Source organism: Cebidichthys violaceus, unplaced genomic scaffold (genome assembly GCF_023349555.1).
Source record: "Cebidichthys violaceus isolate CVI_PGR_0920_01 unplaced genomic scaffold, fCebVio1.0.p SCAF_12, whole genome shotgun sequence".
NCBI lineage: Eukaryota > Metazoa > Chordata > Actinopteri > Perciformes > Stichaeidae > Cebidichthys > Cebidichthys violaceus.
The window spans coordinates 11700182-11718838 of NW_027176285.1; the positions used below are offsets into that span (position 1 = coordinate 11700182).

General features: G+C 43.2%; 2 protein-coding genes across 3 annotated transcripts in view; both read right to left on the reverse strand.

Annotated features, from left to right (window-relative positions):
• The window catches only part of LOC137869166 (calcium/calmodulin-dependent protein kinase type II subunit beta), a 41291-nt gene extending 30874 nt beyond the window's left edge, over positions 1 to 10417 (reverse strand). The window contains exons 1-5 of one of the 2 annotated variants that reach the window (XM_068706380.1): positions 10112 to 10417; positions 6097 to 6191; positions 4413 to 4472; positions 3688 to 3742; positions 3077 to 3142 (exon numbers count right to left, since the gene is read on the reverse strand). In XM_068706380.1, coding sequence (XP_068562481.1) covers positions 3077 to 3142; positions 3688 to 3742; positions 4413 to 4472; positions 6097 to 6191; positions 10112 to 10173 — 338 coding nt within the window. In that variant the 5' untranslated portion in view covers positions 10174 to 10417. The remainder of the gene's footprint in view (positions 1 to 3076; positions 3143 to 3687; positions 3743 to 4412; positions 4473 to 6096; positions 6192 to 10111) is intronic. The other variant, XM_068706378.1, reaches the window with a different exon arrangement.
• Positions 10418 to 13226: 2809 nt separating this feature from the next.
• On the reverse strand, positions 13227 to 18651 carry nudcd3 (NudC domain containing 3). The gene is made up of 6 exons (XM_068706381.1): positions 18297 to 18651; positions 17146 to 17462; positions 16691 to 16823; positions 16464 to 16607; positions 14601 to 14789; positions 13227 to 14155 (listed from the first exon to the last, which is right to left on the reverse strand). The coding sequence occupies exons 1-6, from the start codon at positions 18492 to 18494 to the stop codon at positions 14045 to 14047; spliced, it is 1092 nt and encodes a 363-aa protein (XP_068562482.1). The 5' UTR covers positions 18495 to 18651; the 3' UTR covers positions 13227 to 14044.
• Between the last annotated feature and the right edge of the window lie 6 nt (positions 18652 to 18657).

The following is an 18657-nucleotide window of genomic DNA, read 5'->3' on the forward strand; positions in this document are numbered from 1 at the left end:
CATGGTGGTGCTTGAGGAAAAGTCAGGAGGTCGCCAAAGTCAGTAGGATTCATCCTCTGGGGAACACGAATGTCTGTACAAACTTGAATGGCAATCAATCTGATAGATGTTGAGATAATTTAGTCTGGACCGGTCAACTGACATTCAATCCCCTAAAGCTAATGCTGCTAGCATGCCTACAAATTGTGGATTATCCACATCACCATCAGCAGTTTTCACCTGCTTGACACGAAATAAATAGTCTCTGGGGATTAACCAGAATAATGGGGACATTAATGTGGAAAGACACCTTGCTGCCAATGTTAAGATATGCTGCCATTTACTCCTCCATTGCATCGGGACTGAAGCACACATCTGAGAGACAAGTCTCAAAACCTGGACGCATAAATCCAAAACTCTCCACATGGCTGGATATGAGAAAAATATGTTCGTTTGTCATTTGGGTGAGCAGCCTCTTTAACGGGGTGGAGAGAGGAGGGGAAAGATCGAAGGATTCTGTGTGCAGATGGAGTACAGAGAGGTAACTGTCAGTGAGATACTGTTGGACAGTAATCAAGCCATGCTAATCACACACCCACGCACAAACACATTGAGTGACACACACACACACACACACACACACACACACACACATAATTTATGCAAAGAAACAAGAGAGAATGAAGGCAGATGAGAGGGGAGAAAAGAAAAGTAGAGCTAAAAGAACACAGAGGAAAAAACATAGATACTTGACACATTGAGACAGTTATAAGGGCTCTTATGTACCACCATCGTTGTTGCATATGTGCCCTTCATTCAAATTGGACATTTAGTATGGAAGCACTGGTGTGAGTACAAACAGCAGTCCTGTTGCCAGTGTAGAAATTCACCAAACATCAATGTTGTTTCTAAAATCAGCTTCAATTCACTTAAATGAATCCCTAAATCCTCTCCAGATTAGCATTTTTACAATTTTAATTGATTACACACACATTTATTAGAGTGTTAAACCTGAAAATCACTCATGTCGGTGGATTTGGTATAACCTGTGTGTCACAAAAATTATGTATTTTTACCATGAATTATCACAAATAAAAGAAATAGCTGTGTTCCAATACTAAATACTACTTCTAAACAGATCATGAGTATGTAGTAGTGCTTTCCCTCCGGTAAAGTGGCACATACAAGATGTACGTATACTAAATAGATTGAAGACGGATATGCCTCAGTGAACTTAGAAATACCGTAAACATTGTTTTGTTGCCATTTTAAAATAAGCGTGTGTACAAGTATACTGAAGATTATCAATGACCACATATAAAGAAGAGCCAAGGTGTATGAAATGGTATCATCTGCATATAAATGTATGTGAAATGGCAGAGAAAATAATATTTCTGTAGTGAATTGAAGAGGACCAATGATAGAGCCTTGTGGGACACCACAAGAAACTACTGCTTGAGTTCTACCAGACAGATGAAAACTATAAATTAAACTATTTCACAGTTTGATGGACTGTTAGTATACAAAGGATTAAGACAGTATGGTGTGTAAGAAAGGCATGATTTAATCTAATACTTATCACACTGTTACTGTGTGTCTACAGCTGGTTTACTGAATGATGCAAATGATGGATAAACATGTTTGACGTGTGTTTAACTGACACCAAAACAAATTGAAATGTTATCAGCCGACTGAATGGGCGTTATCGGTGGTTATCACAACCATTTTAATGCTTCAGATGGACCAAACTGCACCTACCGAAATGTATCGTTTTCTAAGGAAACTAAACAACTTCAGGTTTAGGCAAAGTCTGCTTTTAGTTTCACACGGGACACGAACAGCAGTCTCCTGGGTGATAGTCCTGAGTTTGTTTAACCCGTCCATCAACCGCATTGTCGCTGTTTATACTACGTCACCTGACTTCCTCCTTTGCTCCCGTCATAATTACGATGGTCACTGGAGGTGGGTGTGGTCTTCTTGTATTTGTATCTGAGATCAATCATGTGACTGAATGATAAAGGTCTCCTGAACCTACCAGTAGAGGCTGATAACGGCCATTCAATCGGCTGATAACATTCAAAGCGGGTGCGAATGGACACATTTGGAGATAACTAGCTATCAAGCAGCTAACAAAAACCCTGCCCTACCGCCTCTGCACTTTTACCTATAATACTTTTATCTACATCTTATGTATTTATAAATATCATGTTCTCATAATACATTGTGCACTGGACTTTTCCTGGTGTGGCAAATCATGATTTGAGAAATGAAAATAGAACAAAACAGTGATATTTGTGCTTTTTTAACAAAGTGTTCATTTGCAAAAACAGATGAATGCCATTCTTAAAATGAATAAACCCACAGTTTGATTGATATCCCCAAACAGAGATATCTGTTTTTGTAAATTAATCCTTCAAGTGAATACTTTAAATGAATTATATTATTCTGCTTTAGATTAATTTGATTTTGCATTTCACTGATCTCAGTGTGCTGACTCACAAAAACTAAATGTGCTTCAATTTGAAGTGTCCTGGTTATCACACATGCTCCAAAGCTTTTATGTTGATCGAATTAGAGAATTTAAAAATATGATTTAAAGCCTTGAATATGACCAAAAGTGGGACAAAGAGTGAGAGTTAAAGATATTAAAAAAGGATAAAAAAAAACAACAACTGGGAAATACAATCCTATTTTCCTCTTTTTTACTGCATCTCTAATTCTACCTCCTTTTAATATTTCCGTCCCCTTCGTTTCTTCTCTCTCTCGCCTCCACAGACCGCCTCCACAGTCAAATTGATTTAAGTCTCCCTCCTGAGGGGCGGGTTAGGCTACAGCGTGGGCGTGTGTTGCATTTTGTGCATGTGTACGTTTCCATCCGTCTCAACCTTGATTAGCAATTCAGTTCACAGGAAACGTGTGCAGAGGTTTTCATCCATCACAACTAGAGAAGCCTGCACAAAACTAAAAAAACCTTGTATGATTCTAAAATGGTCTAAAATGAGAGGAGCTGGAGGACTGTCAGGGCTGCTGGAGGACTGCAGAGGCTGGAGGACGGACACATGAAAAAGAAGAAGAAGAAGAATCAATGGGTGTTTACCTGGCATCTGCTTCACTGTAGTACTCTCTGGCCACAATGTCCTCAAACAGCTCTCCTCCTGTCACCCTGAGAACATGCAAAGATGGAGGTTTAAAGAAATAAAACGCCAGATTACATACATTCTTTCTCACACACACACACACACACACACACACACACACACACACACACACACACACACACACACACACACACAGGAGGGGGATGTCCTCATTAGGGGGAAACCCCGGCTGCAGGATTCACTCTGACTGAGTTGCCATGGAGACTGGCTCCAGTGCGGGGGAGTGCTGTGTGTGTGTGTGTGTGTGTGTGTGTGTGTGTGTGTGTGTGTATGTTTGCTAAAGTGGAAGCCGCAAGGATGGAGGGTTAGGGGAGGAGGAGGAGGGGAGGACTGTTATGTAACGGGGGGAACTGCCTTGGAAGCAGCGAGGAGGGGATGAAAACGAGGAGAAAAAGGAATGCGGATATAAAGAAGGAGACAAGGATTGAAGGAAAGGAGTGGAAAATGTAAGCACCAAGGGAGGAGGAGGAGGAGGATGGAGGGGGGGGGGCACAGTATGGTAGAGAAAGAGAAGAGAGGGAAGGATGGAAGGAAAGAGGAAACCACTCACAGGTCAAAGAGGAGGTAGTGGAAGCCTTCCTCTGAGATACTATCATGGAGACGAACTGCAGGAGAGCAGAGAGGAAGAGAGAAGCATCAACATAATCATCTTCATCTTCATCTTCATCGTCTGCTGTAATTATTCACACACTTCATTCATTTTTTCTTTGAGGACGGTGATATTCTGTACGTTTGTTCTGAATGCACCGATGAAATGATTCTACAACATATAGTATATATATATACATATATACATAGTATTCAGTAGAATACTTTACATTAGTGGTACACTGAACTGTTTATCTGCTTTTGATTTGTACAAAAGAAAAAGGTGAACGTTGTGACAACAACAAACATCATGTATGACAAAGAATTGCTCTTTTAAGTTGTTTTAAAATCTGAGACTGTTATTAAATTAAATTTGGGATTATTATTCTTATTCAATCATTTCTTTTATCCTCTCACTTATTCTACTCCTATTTAAATATGCTATGCTGTCTGTTCCTCTCTTTTACGTCTCTTTGTTCAAAGGTGCACAAAATAAACTTACAAACAAATATTTGGCATCTAAAAAATGATTGAATATTACATTTGACTAAACGATTATGAGAAATACATAACACATACAGACCTTTGGCGAGCGGTCACAAGTAGATGTTGCTTTGACCTGATGGTTAACTGTGTGTGTGTGTGTGTGTGTGTGTGTGTGTGTGTATATGTGGTTAGATGTCTCACCAATGTTGGAGTGTTTCAGCAATCTGCAGATTCTGGCTTCTCTCTCCAGTTTCTGATGATCTGGAACAATCACACAAGAGCATTTACTCAAAGACATGAACTGAGTCACAAAGAAAAACTCAGTTTAGTTCATGTTTGTTTAGAGGCAACTTTCCTCAAGGTGATCGACACACACACACACACACACACACACACACACACACACACACACAGATCAGCTTGAGGGCTACTTCTGTCCCAGATGCCCATTTAACCTCTCATTCCAGATAGAGGAGAGGAGGAAGAGGAGAAGGGGACAGGAAAGGAAACATGAAGAAATAAGAGGAGAGGAAATAAGGGGACAAGAGAGAAAAGGAGAAGAGACTAAACATGACAAGGAAAGTAGAAGAGGAGAGGAGTTGAGGTGTAAAGAGGAGACAAGATAAGACGAGAGGATTGGAGGAAACAAGAAGAGAGGAGAGGATACAAGAGGACAAGACAGGAGATAAGGGCACAAAGACAGGGAACATGTGGAGGAGAGGAAACATGGAAAGGAAAGAGGGGAAACAAAGGAGAAGAGGAGAGAAGAGAAGAGGAAGTTACAAAAGAGGAGAGGAGAGGAGAGGAGAAGGAAAGGAATCAAGACGAAGAAACAAAGAAGGAAAGTAAACCAGAGGAGAACTGAGGAGAGGAAAGAAGAGGAGAGGAAACAGGGAGAGGAGAGTAAACCATAGGAAAGAAAATGAGGAGAAGAGAGGAAGCATGAGGAAATGAGGTGAGGGTACAAGGACACTTGGAAACAAAGGGAGAGGCAAGGAGAGTAAAGGAAACGATAAGATGAGATGAGAAACTAAGGGGAGAAGTAAAGGAAAGGAGAGGAGAGAAGACAAGGATGAGAGGAGAGGAGATAAGGAGACCAGTAAACAAAAGGAGAGGAAACGTGAGATGAGGATTGTGGAGAGGAGAGGAGGGCAAGGGGGGAAACAAAAGAGGAAAAGAGGACAATAAACAAGAGGAAAGGAGGGGGGCGATAGGAAAGGAAATGAGGAGAACAGATGAAGCAGGAAAATGAGCTGAGAGGAGTAAGGAGAAGAGGGTAGAGGAAAACTGGAACACAGAGGAGGTGGAACAAGGAGACTTAGTAGAAGAGAAGCAGAGGAAACGAGGGTAGAAGAGAGGAGACAAGGATGAGAGGAGACGAGCTGGTTACTGAAGGTGGCATCACATTTGTGATCTTATTTCTCTGCTGTTATCACATCATTGTTTTCTATCATCATTGTTTCATTGTTTCTATTTTCAGATGATTTCTAGGACCTTTATTTATTATTTTTTACAGTATTTGATCCGCAATATAATGGGATAAAAACACAGAATGACATCACGTCTAAAAAACGCCACAAATAGCACTTTAACAAGACACCGTCTGCATATTCTGTCTCAACAATCTACAGCAGAAATCTGAGAGTTTCTGTCCTTATGAGAAATATAAATGTAGATTTCCATCGTGCGTTATGATGCTTTCGCCTCTCGGAGGAGGAACAGACGTGGAGGCGCTGAAATCAAACACTCGCTAAAATATGGCAATGTGAGCCTTCAGATCTGGGACACACACACACACATGAAAACCCCCATGATGCATCTCTGCTTCCTCATGACACACATACACACACACTCGTTATGTCACGTGTGAACGTCTTCCTCTCACCTCTGGCCGAGAGCTTTTTGGTGTTGATGATTTTGGCGGCGTACTCTTGGCCCGTGCAGAGCTTGACACAGCGGCGCACCACTGAAAAGGCCCCCCTGGGAAACAAAAGACAGGGGACAGGAAGAGGAGACGGGTCAGCTGCTGTAACAGCTGAGTCAGCAGCTTTCAGAACCTCCCTGATCGGCATGCCTGATGTGAACGAGTCGGGGAAGAAGTTCTCCCGTCTTATTTTGGAGATACTGCAAGTGAGAGTATTAGCATCAAAATGTACTAACTTAAAAGTACTCGATTAATATATTCTGTGTGTTCATCCCTTTAATGTTGCGGCCGGTAGAGGTGGAGCTCATTTTAATGACTTTATATACTACTGATAGCTTAATATGTAATAATACATCATTATTCCCAGTAACGTTTTGTCCGTCACCATCTTGTTTTTTGCAACCAGTGAACAGGAAGTGACCATATCTGGACTGAGGAGGAGTGACGTAGAGACGCCTTATACGTCTCTGGTAGAGACCTGTCAATCACTGTGTAGCTCCGCCCCTAAAGCATACCCTGCTTTATGGTCTGTTTGACTCTAAATGGACCATAATGTACTAAATGAACATCATGCTGTATTGAAGAAGACTTGAAACTAGAGATTGAGACCATAAACTCATGTTTACAATGTTTACTGAGGTAATAAATCAAGAGAGAAGTAGAGTCATTTTAGACTAGACTTCTATACAACCAGAGGAGTCGCCCCCTGATGGACACTAGAGAGAATGCAACTTTAACACAAGTGATGGAGGATCCATAATTTAAATTAATTAAAGTGACAGCGCAGACTAAAACCAACTGCTAATTCTAAGCGTCACAAAATGGTGAAATTATCGTACATTATGGAACTTTTTGTATTACTGATCGCACCTCGTACAGAGGGGAAATATTGTACGAATACGATAATCATCAAACATCTGGCAGCGCTGATGTAAAGTGTCACCCATGCAGCAGCGCCTCCCGCAGTCACAGTCATACTACAGGCTGCTTTTGCCACGACTTATAATAATCTCAATGAAGTTTCATCAAACGACAAGAGGAAAGCGTTTCCAGAAGTATTGTACCTTTCTTTTGTTTTTTAAGGGGCCACGTTTGCTCATCAAACCCAACGGAGACAAACAGAAATAACCACCTCTGTCATTTACTCGGAGCTAATTTTATCTCACCTCTGTGTTGTTACGCAATGAAACACACACTCAGAGCCCCTTCCCTCTCAGCAGCACTCCAACATGCATTCACATTATGAGGAAGCGGGACACTCGTTGACACGAAAAGGCTTCGACATGACAGGTGGGATCAGAAGGATATGGATCAGAGTGGAAACAAATCTAATCTATTAAATTCTATATCTTTATTAGCAATCGACAAAAAGACAATGTGTCATATATCTTAAAATAAACCTATTAGACGTTAACAATATAGTTAACATTATGAATATACTCTTAAAGTCTTTACATCACATCTCATAGTCGTGACGTGTGGTCAAAAGCTCAAGAGTGAGTTAAGATTATGAATATTATGTGATGTAAGGTGAACTTGAGTGCCATAAAAAGCACCATTAAATAAAAACCGACTATCAGTAATATTGGAGGAAAGACGAAACAAACTGGCAAATTATTTAAATTACTTAAGAACTTGTCATGACCGAAAGAATTAGATCGCGGGTACAAGCGGCCGAAATGGGTTTCCTCAGGAGGGTGGCTGGCATCTCCCTTAGAGATAGGGTGAGAAGTTCGGTCATGTTCGGACTCGGAGTAGAGCCGCTGCTCCTTTGCGTGGAAAGGAGCCAGTTGAGGTGGTTCGGGCATCTGGTGAGGATGCCACCTGGACGCCTCCCTAGGGAGGTGTTCCAGGCACGACCAGCTGGGAGGAGACCCCGAGGGAGGCCCAGGACCAGGTGGAGGGACTATATCTCCAAACTGGCCTGGGAGCGCCTCGGGATCCCCCAGTCAGAGCTGGCTGATGTGGCCCAGGAAAGGGAAGTTTGGGGTCCCCTGCTGGAGCTGTTGCCCCCACGACCCGATCCCAGATAAGCGGTCGAAGATGAGATGAGATGAGATGAGACTTAAGAACTTGTGAACAAACAGTTGTTTGAAAAGTGTTTTAAAGCTGCATTCTCTCTAGTGTCCATCAGGGGGCGACTCCTCTGGTTGTATAGAAGTCTAGTCTAAAATGACTCTACTTCTCTCTTGATTTATTCCCTCAGTAAACATTGTAAACATGAGTTTATGGTCTCAATCTCTAGTTTCAAGTCTTCTTCAATACAGCATGATGTTCATTTAGTAACTTATGGTCCATTTAGAGTCAAACAGACCATAAAGCAGGGTATGCTTTAGGGGCGGGGCTACACAGTGATTGACAGGTCTCTACCACAGCGTTGTCCGTGTTTTCGTCTTACAGATAAAAAAAGATGGCGACAATCCAAAATGCCGAACTGGCTGCTTCAAACCAATGTGTGACGTCACTGTGACTACGTCCACTTCTTATATACAGTCTACGGTTTGTGTCCACATGAAGAATGTATGTCCAACATTCTCTCTTTTCACTCTGTTTTTGGTCTCCACCACCTCCTGAGTTAAACATCTGTCTCTTTATCTGCTAAATGCTCCACTTTGTTCACCGGCTCTCTGACTGAGTGTGTCCGCTGTTTGATGCTCAGCAGGTAGTGAACATTGTCTTTTTACAGCTTCTTCTCTGAAAATGACGCCATGAGAGCGGCAAGCGGGAACCACAAGTTGTTTCTGCTTTCTCCAATTGGACCCAAATAAAAATGTCCATTGTGGTAGTGTAACGCTGAATAGGCAGAGCACTCTTTTTAAGAATTATTTAAATTATTCAAAGTCATATTTAACCCATTTTCCTCCAAAGCAACAATTAATAAACTGGAACTGGAACGTTTTATTTCTCGATAAATGGCGTAAAACATTTAATAAATCATCGAAAACAGTTGATTATTTCTACTATTCCATTATTTAGTCAATCGACTAATTATTTGAACACTTATCTAAACATCCTACATCTGCATCACACACACACACACACACACACACACACACACACACACACACACACACACACACACACACACACACACACACACCAAACATTGACAGCACAAGCAGGACAGCAATGAGACTCTGTTATCAACGAGGGCAGCTGCTGCTGTACTCCAGCATCTCTATTGTCTTTAACTTTATCCCATCCCACACACAGACACACACACAAACACACACACTCTCTCACACACACAGAAGCCTGGAGATCCCAGCCACCACTAAAGACCTCAAAATGAAACGTCAACATCGGAGCTGAAACAGCGCTGAACTGTGGAATAAATGTTCCTGTGAGGCAGAGAGAGAGATCCTCTCTACCCACGCACAACCTGACAGAGACACTGAGTGCACTTTGCATCACTGTGACACCCATTCAGTCTCTCTCAATTTGTCCGCATGCATGTCCAATAAATCTCTCTATTTATTTATTTGTTATCACCAGACACACCTCATTAGATAAGCAGCAGCATTACTCTATGACTTCCCCACTGAGCTGAGTGCCACTGTGATTAAAGCCAGCTGATGATGAGGGAGCTTAATGCCAACACATCAGCTTGTCCCTGATATTAGGCCTGTTTGTCCCTAATTAGCCTTCGGGGCAGAAAGGGTAGAGGTTGGGTGGTGGTGTGTGTGTGTGTGTGGGGGGGGGGGGGGGGGGGGGGGGGGGTTCCCAGAAGTGTCCATGCAGCCATATCTTCATGCAAAAATCTAACTGCATTTGATGGTGTAAAAAAAACATAAATAAAAGCAATGCATAGAGATATTATCATGCAGGAGAGCTCTGGAACTTGAAGCTGTATCCATCACCGCAGATGTGCAGATGCTCCATCCCCCCCTCACCACCACCACCACGGCCAGGACGCGCAGGGTCAGGCTCTGCATGCAGGAGACTCAGAAAAGCGTATAACGTAACAGCGGCTTACTTGCCAAGCTCCTCGTACAGCTGGTATTCATCCGTAAAACGCGTGCAAGTAGTCGTAGCCATGATGCCTCCACCTCCTCCTCGGGACGGGTGCGCGGTGCCGAGTCCGAAATGCACGGGTGCGTCGCTGCGGACGGACGGGAGGACCTCGGAGCTGTCAAGTCTCCGCCCACCTCAAACCTCCGGACGGCTGAGTGGTTCAGCTGCAGCCCGGCGCGCACACACACACCACCAAATACACACCAGCACACACACACACACACACACACACACGGACCCGGCTCGGACGGTCGGGCAGTGGGCTCTCCGCTCTGAGGACGGACTCCTTAAATACCACACAAACTGGTAATGTGAGCTCATCACATGACGTGTTCCTCTAGAGAGGGAAAAAAAAGGAAAAGAAATAAAGAAAAAGTGGAATCAAAGGCTGATTGAAGAGCTCGGCATTTGATTACATATTATTATAAATCAGGTAATGAGGAGAAGCCTGCAGCCGATAATGAAATCACTTCACTTGTAACTTACTGGAGCTGCATGTCTGAATCTATTTATAGGATTTCATCAGGAAGTGTTCCAAAAGAAAATGTGATTAATTTCTTCTCGGAGCAATTCATAAAGTGCAGGGGACTGCAGTGAATCTGCATGTTGTTTTTGTGACGAAAAAAAAACCACATTTTAATTTAAGCACGGCCGGATTAACCTGTCAGGGGGCCCGGGGCAGAAAGGTGATGTCGGGCCCCCCTAACTCCAAAACACTGCGCTCTTCCAATCAAGTACACAGCTGATTATACAACTGTATTTTGAAATATGGACTCTGAGAGCACGATGTTCAATAGATGTTATGGCCCAGTCACATAAGCATTTAAAGGAATAGTTTGACATTTTGGGAAATAAGCTTATTGACCTTGTAATGATAAGAGGTAGGTGACGACAGTTGGCGACTATGACAGAACGTAGGCAACAACAACAGGAAGTAGTCGACGGGATCTAGGCAATGACGACAGGATGTAGGTGATGAGAACAGGACGTAGGCGACGATGAAAGGAAGTAGGCAATGGGATCCAGGCAATGATGAGGGGTCGTAGGCGACGACAGCAGGAAGTATGTGAAAACGATGGGAAGTAGGTGAAAACAATGGGAAGTAGGCAATGACGACTGGAAGTAGGTGACGGGAAGTAGGTGACGACAACAGGATGTAGGTGACGATGACGGGAAGTGAGTAAAACGACGAGAAGCAGGTGACGACATTAGGACGTAGGTGACAACGACGAGAAGTAAGTGGAAATGACGGAACGTAGGTAAAAACAACGGGAAGTAGGTGACGACGACGACGGGACGTAGGTGACGATAAAGGAATGCAGGCAACGACGATGGGAAGTAAGTTACGACAACGGGACTTAGGTGAAAACGATGGGATGTAAGTTACGATAGCAGGACTTAGGCGACGACAACGGAAAGTAAGTTACGACAACGGGACTTAGGCGACGACGACGGGAAGTAAGTTACGACAACAGGACGTAGGCGACGATGACGGGAAGTAAGTTACGACAACAGGACGTAGGCGACGATGACGGGAAGTAAGTTACGACAACAGGACGTAGGCGACGATGACGGGAAGTAAGTTACGACAACAGGACGTAGGCGACGATGACGGGAAGTAAGTTACGACAACAGGACGTAGGCGACGATGACGGGAAGTAAGTTACGACAACAGGACGTAGGCGACGATGACGGGAAGTAAGTTACGACAACAGGACGTATGCGACGATGACGGGAAGTAAGTTATGACAACAGGACGTAGGCGACGATGACGGGAAGTAAGTTACGACAACAGGACGTGGGTGAAAACGACGGGAAGTAGGTGACGACGACGACGGGACGTAGGTGACGATGAAGGAATGTAGGCAACGACGATGGGAAGTAAGTTACGACAACGAGACGTAGGTGAAAACGACGGGAAGTAAGTTACAATACAATAGCGGGACTTAAGCGACGACAACAGGACGTAGCTGATGATGAGGAGGTAGGTGGAAACGATGGGACGTAGGTGATGACGACAGAAATGTTAGCAGTGAACTTCAAACAGAAGCTCTGGCCCCGGGGCCCTGTACCCTGTTGGGCCCTGGATCTGGTGCCCAGCAGGCCCACTAACCCGTCCATGGTTGAAGTGTGTGAAAGAGGCTTTAGATGAGAAGATTGATGCCACTCTCTTCAGCAATCAGTGCCGTGGATTTCTCTGCAGATTCATTTCACCGACAGAATCGAGGCAGAGATTTGAATCAAAAAGTTTCGAAGTTTCAATGATCCTTCCAATAACAAGTAGATATACTGGATATGTCTTAGAATATGGAAAGTATACATCAGCTGCTTTTGTAATGTATTCATTGCATTGTGTAGTATTGTGTTGTACTATAGTGTTTGAATTGTATTGATATTAGGCCACTAAATTGTAATAACCTGCCCAGAGACTACAGATGAAGAATTAGCTCTCCAACATCGACACATTTACATTGAAATGTAGATTAATGTGCTCTGTCCCTGGCACATAAATAAATAGTTTCATTTATTTCAGACAGACTGATGAACAAAGATTCACATAAGAGGTAAAGATCTGATCTTCATATTATCTTGTCTCCAGCGGAGGAGATACAAGACGTTCGTTAAACTGACAAGTGTCCAACTCCTCTCTTTATTTTTCCATCTTTCTTTTTCCATCCGCCCTTCAGCACATTAACTACTCACTGTTTCCACGGGGGGGGGGTTGATGGATGCAGAAGAAGAATAACTGGAACCAAGTGAAGACAGGAAGACACGTTTGGACTTTTTGTCCAGCTTAGACTAATGTTAAAAACTGTAACCACTGGGTTTAGTGATAGTTAATTAATCATTTCTGGTGGTCATTCACTAATAGACCATTAATTAAAAATATCTTTGGGGTTGTTTCTTTGAGTTTATCCTCTAACTTTTGTCTTAGCTCTTTAATTCGTTAGGAAGACCAACTTATTACTGATCAATAAGGTATTAATGAACAATTTATTAACATTCATAAAGCATTAGTTACTAAATAATATTTAACATCATCTTAATGAAATGAGACGTCGATTTATTAACATTAGTGAAGCTATAAATTACTTTATTAGTTAGATTACTGATCAAGAAGCAGTGAAGTAACAAAGTACATTTACTCAAGTACTTAAACACAGTTATGAGGTACTTTACTGAAAGAAAACTCTTCTGATGAGGAACACAAGATGCGTTTAAAGTTTCTGGAAAGAAAAATGTAAATGGGCCTTAAGTGGAGGAAATTATACTTTGAAGTTCAAGAACGAGCTTTTGTTGTTTGATATTTAACAATCTTTTTATTCAATAGTTTGTAGTTTGGTTGTGAGGCAGCTGAACCAGTTAAGTGAGTCTGAACACCTCAAGTTAGAAGTGACCGATTCAACCAGGAACAAGGAGCGGAAAACAAACTCAAAGTTTCTACACACAAAATCACAGAAGACCTGAAAACATGAGATCTGTGTGGAGATGGTGCCAACAAAAAGCATCCAGCTCCGGGTTTCTCTCAATGAATCGACTCCTAATCTTCTCATAAGAGACGTGGACTTTCTGTAAACTTGTTTTCAACATTCGTGCTACATTTGGATGAAAACTTGAACAGTTTGGGGGAATTGGTCTGAAAAATGAACAACAGAATCCCTCATATAGGCACTGTAGAGTTTTTAAATAAAGAGCGAAACAGTTAACAAAGTACACGCATTCATCGGATTTCAAACGGCCAAAACATCAAAGAAACATTTGATATAATGACGTGTCCTCGTCTGTGAACCCAGCTTCACTTCTGGAGGTAAAATGTCGATTTTACAACAACCGGCTCCGTGAAACAAAGCGAGGATTCAGTTCGGGGTTTTTTGTTTTTTTTTCGTCCCGAGCCTCAGAACTGCACGGCGCTGGGCGGGATGTCGAACATGGACGGGTCGAACTGCTGCCCTCTGAACGGCGAGCCTTCTGCGTCCCAGCCCTTCTTCAGCATGTCGTGCACCTTCTGTGGAGAGAGAGACACAAGACATGCATGTGTTACTGCTAATCAAACCCACAGCGCCATCTAGAGGGGGACGTCAGAAAAACACATCATTATATACTGCCGTCAGCGTTATAAACAGGATGTTGTATACTATGGTGGATGGACCTCGAACCCTCTAGGAAGAGAACTGTGTACTTTTTAAAAGTTAAATGAGGATCTGAGTCTGTCCACGGTGAACCGGTCTCTGCTGGAGGATTTGGGTCTGTCTGCGATGGACCGGTCTCAGCTGGAGGATCTGGGTCTGTCCACAGTGGACCAGTCTCTGCTGGAGTCTGAGCTGAAGGAGGTTCTGGTGAACCTGCATGGTGTCATCTGATTTCACCAGAACCCGACCCGGTGGCTCCGATGACGAGCATTAAGAATACCTCTATAGAAACAGACCACCCCTGTTGCGTTGCGTCCTCACCGTCTCGTGACTCTGAGGTTTCCCCTGCAGCTTCTGGTGGTAGTCGAAGGAGAGTCTGTCCAGGACGGCGTGCTCCTCCTCGTCCACCGTCGCCATCGAGCGCTCTCGGTTTATCTGGTTTATGTCGATCTCCTTCTCTCCCTTCAGCACCGCGTTCCACCAAACCTCAGAGGTCTTACTGAGCGACAGCTGAAGGCCAAAGACGAGATAACGACACAAGAAATAATAAGGAATGTGAAAAGCTGGACAAACATGGAGCTGTGTGTGTGTGTGTGTGTGTGTGTGTGTGTGTATGTGTGTGTGAGAGAGTGTATGTATACAGTGCATCCGGAAAGTATTCACAGCGCTTCACTTTTTCCACATTTTGTTTTGTTACAGCCTTATAGCAAAATGGATTAAATTCATTTTTTTCCTCAAAATTCTACACACAATACCCCATAATGATAACGTGAAAAAAGTTTGTTTGAAATTTTTGCAAATCTATTAAAAACAAAAAACGAGAAAAATCACATGTACATAAGTATTCACAGCCTTTGCCATGACACTCAAAATTGAGCTCGGGGCATCCTGCTTCCACCGATCATCCTTGAGATGTTTCTATAACTTGATTGGAGTCCACCTGTGGTAAACTCAGTTGATTGGACATGATTTGGAAAGGCACACACCTATCTATATAAGGTCCCACAGTTGACAGTGCATGTCAGAGCACAAACCAAGCCATGAAGTCCAAGGAATAGTCTGTAGACCTCCGAGACAGGATTGTATCGAAGCACAGATCTGGGGAAAGGTACAGAAAAATGTCTGCAGCATTCAAGCACCCAATGAGCACAGTGGCCTCCATCATCCGTAAATGGAAGAAAGTTGGAACCACCAGGACTCTTCCTAGAGTTGGCCGCCCAGCCAAACTGAGCGATCGGGGGGAGAAGGGCCTTCGTCAGGGTGGTGACCAAGAACCCGATGGTCACTCTGACAGAGCTGCAGCATTGCTCTGTGAAGAGAGGAGAACCTTCCAGAAGGACAACCATCTCTGCAGCACTCCACCAGTCAGGCCTGTATGGTAGAGTGGCCAGACAGAAGCCACTCCTCAGTAAAAGGCACATGACAGCCTGCCTGGAGTTTGCCAAAAGGCACCTGAAGGACTCTGAGACCATGAGAAACAAAATGCTCTGGTCTGATGAAACAAAGATTGAACTCTTTGGCCTGAATGCCAAGCGTCATGTCTGGAGGAAACCAGGCACCGCTCATCACCTGGCCAACACCATCCCTACAGTGAAGCATGGCGGTGGCAGCGTCATGCTGTGGGGATGGTTTTCAGCGGCAGGAACTGGGAGACTAGTCAGGATTGAGGGAAAGATGAATGCAGCAACGTAAAGAGACATCCTTGATGAAAACCTGGTCCAGAGCACTCTGGACCTCAGACGTGAAGGTTCATCTTCCAACAGGACAACGACCCGAAGCACAAAGCCAAGATAACAAAGGAGTGGCTTCAGGACAACTCTGTGAATGTCCTCGAGTGGCCCAGCCAGAGCCCAGACTTGAACCCGATTGAACATCTCTGGAAAGATCTAAAAATGGCTGTGCACCGACGCTCCCCATCCAACCTGATGGAGCTTGAGAGGTCCTGCAAAGAAGAATGGGAGAAACTGCCCAAAAATAGGTGTGCCAAGCTTGTAGCATCATTCTCAAAAAGACTTGAGGCTGTAATTGCTGCCAAAGGTGCTTCAACAAAGTATTGAGCAAAAGGCTGTGAATACTTATGCACGTGTTATATTTTCGTTCTTTATTTTTAATAAATTTGCAAACATTTCAACATTTTTTTTCACTTTATCATTATGGTGTGTGTGTGTGTGTGTGTGTCCTCACCACCACACAGCTCCCTGGCTCCAGGCTCCACAGAGAGTTCTCCGTGTTGATCTTGTGGGTGAACTCTCCCTCCATCAGCGTCCTCTCCTCGTCTCCTTCCCTCACACACACCTGCATGCTGCCGGTCTGCAGAGCGACTCTGACCTGAGAGCAGCCAGCGGGACACAAGGTGAGTGACCCTTCACAGAGAGGACCCCCCCGCCCCCCCCACAACGTCACGGTTTTACCTGTCGGCCTTTGACGACGGCCTTGGGCACGAACACTCTGACCTCCAGGTCGGTGTAGTCCTGAGACCAGCTGTAGTTTTCTCTGACGGCCCCGTTGTAGCTGTCGGGGTCCGCCTGGAACTTCTCCTGAGTCCTGAGACATTTGATAAAACAAGATGTGTTCTATTATACGAGATTATACGTGGTTACTGGAACTGTCCGTTTAAGTTAAACATAAGACATTATTATCTGATACACATTTTCAATACATCTGAAAAGTGAAGTCAAAGCTTCACGTTTTAAAACTGCATTCTCTCTAGTGTCCATCAGGGGGAGACTCCTTCTGGTTGTATAGAAGTCTATGACAGACAGACAGACAGACAGACAGACAGACAGACTCAGGCGTTCTGGTCGTGGTGGATTAAAGATGGAGAAAGACGTTAAAACTGCTGAGCGTGCATGAAGGTTTCACTCACACTCCTGCTGATGTTGATCCGGCTGCTGCTCCCTGGTCTCCCTGATCAGCCGTCGGGTCTGAAGCTCTGACGTCTCCGTCGGGCTGATCGCTGCCGGTCGCTCCTGAGGCGGTCGGAGTAGGAGGAGCATCTTGGTGAGAGCTCTCCTCCTCCTCGCCACTCCGCTCCACCGTCTCCTCCGTGATGATCGTCTCCTCAGCGGCGATCTCCAGCTCTGGAACCGCCGGAGGAACCCTTCGTCTCTGCTCCCTCTTCTGCAGCTCGCTGTGCTGCCTCTCTCGGTCATTCTCTGCCAGCTTCTCAAACAGCCTGAACGTCTGAGGAGGAATAGAAAGATCATCAGGGTATGAATAAATATGAACAACAATTACATACGATACTTAAAAATGCATAAAAAGAAAAACATGCAGGTAATCAAGACATCAGACGTAAAATTGTGCTGAAGGTAAATAATAGGAATGAAATATAATATATTAGAAATATAATACAGTGGTAGTGATGAAAATACACTTTAATAAAGACTATATACAATATATTTATATGTAAACTGCAGATGTTGTTTAACTGTATTCAGCCTACCATCATTAGTATAAATGGGGTGGACAAAATAAGAGAAACACTGTTCTATTTATCTATCTGTAAATATCAACAATAACCAAACCACTAAATCCTCTCAGAGATCAGTTTGAGAGGTGGAACCTAGTAAAAGGTTTTATTATAACCTAATCATTTTGTGTTATTTGTATTTTATTATTTATAAAATAAATATTTGTATTATATAATTATTAGAATATAATTATTTGTTTTATTATAACCTAATCATTCAATATTTTTATTTTATTATCTATAAAATAATTATTATTATATTATTTGTATTGTTTTATTATAACCAAATAATTTATTTAGGTTTTATTTTTTAGAAAATAAATATTATTTTATTATTAATATATTATTGTATTATATTATTTTAATTGTTTTATTATAACCTAATAAAATCAAAGTTTTGAATGTTTAGTGGCAAATAATCAATAAATAACAATATCAATACAGGTGCATAAAACATTTTAAGGGTCAAATAACTTAAGAAGTCGCCGTTTCCCATGATGCAATAGAACTGAAAATAACTGAAAATAAACGTTGACAAACTTCACCTTGGACACCATCTTCTCCGCCACACCGGGAGGAAACCCCATCTTGTCGTTGGGACCCGACAGCAGGCGATAAAAGTCCGTCTTTCGGTACAAAAACCCAAAATAAACCTGAAGAAAGTCCTGAATGTTTCCAACGTGCTGCAGGATCCCGAGCAGAGCGTTGTCGTACATCTCTGTCATCTGCAGCGGCGACGCCATGGCGGCTTTTATTTTATATTTTGTAACGTTTTACCGCGTTCACCAACCGTCAAAGTGTCCCAACCGACGATGTAGACAGCCTTTATTAATAAATATAAGTTTATATTCAAGTAGGACTCGCTGGGTAACGTTTCTTGACACCTCTGGTACTGCTTCCAGAACC

Bases quoted from the DNA above. Each gene is read 5' to 3' on its own strand.
- nudcd3 (XM_068706381.1), bottom strand. From the start codon at position 18,494: ATGGCGTCGCCGCTGCAGATGACAGAGATGTACGACAACGCTCTGCTC. The intron at 16,824-17,145 runs GTGAGTGAAACC...CAAATGTCTCAG, and splicing joins GGATCAACATCAGCAGGAGT to GACTCAGGAGAAGTTCCAGG. The intron at 14,156-14,600 runs GTGAGGACGCAA...CTCTCTCCACAG, and splicing joins AACCTCAGAGTCACGAGACG to AAGGTGCACGACATGCTGAA.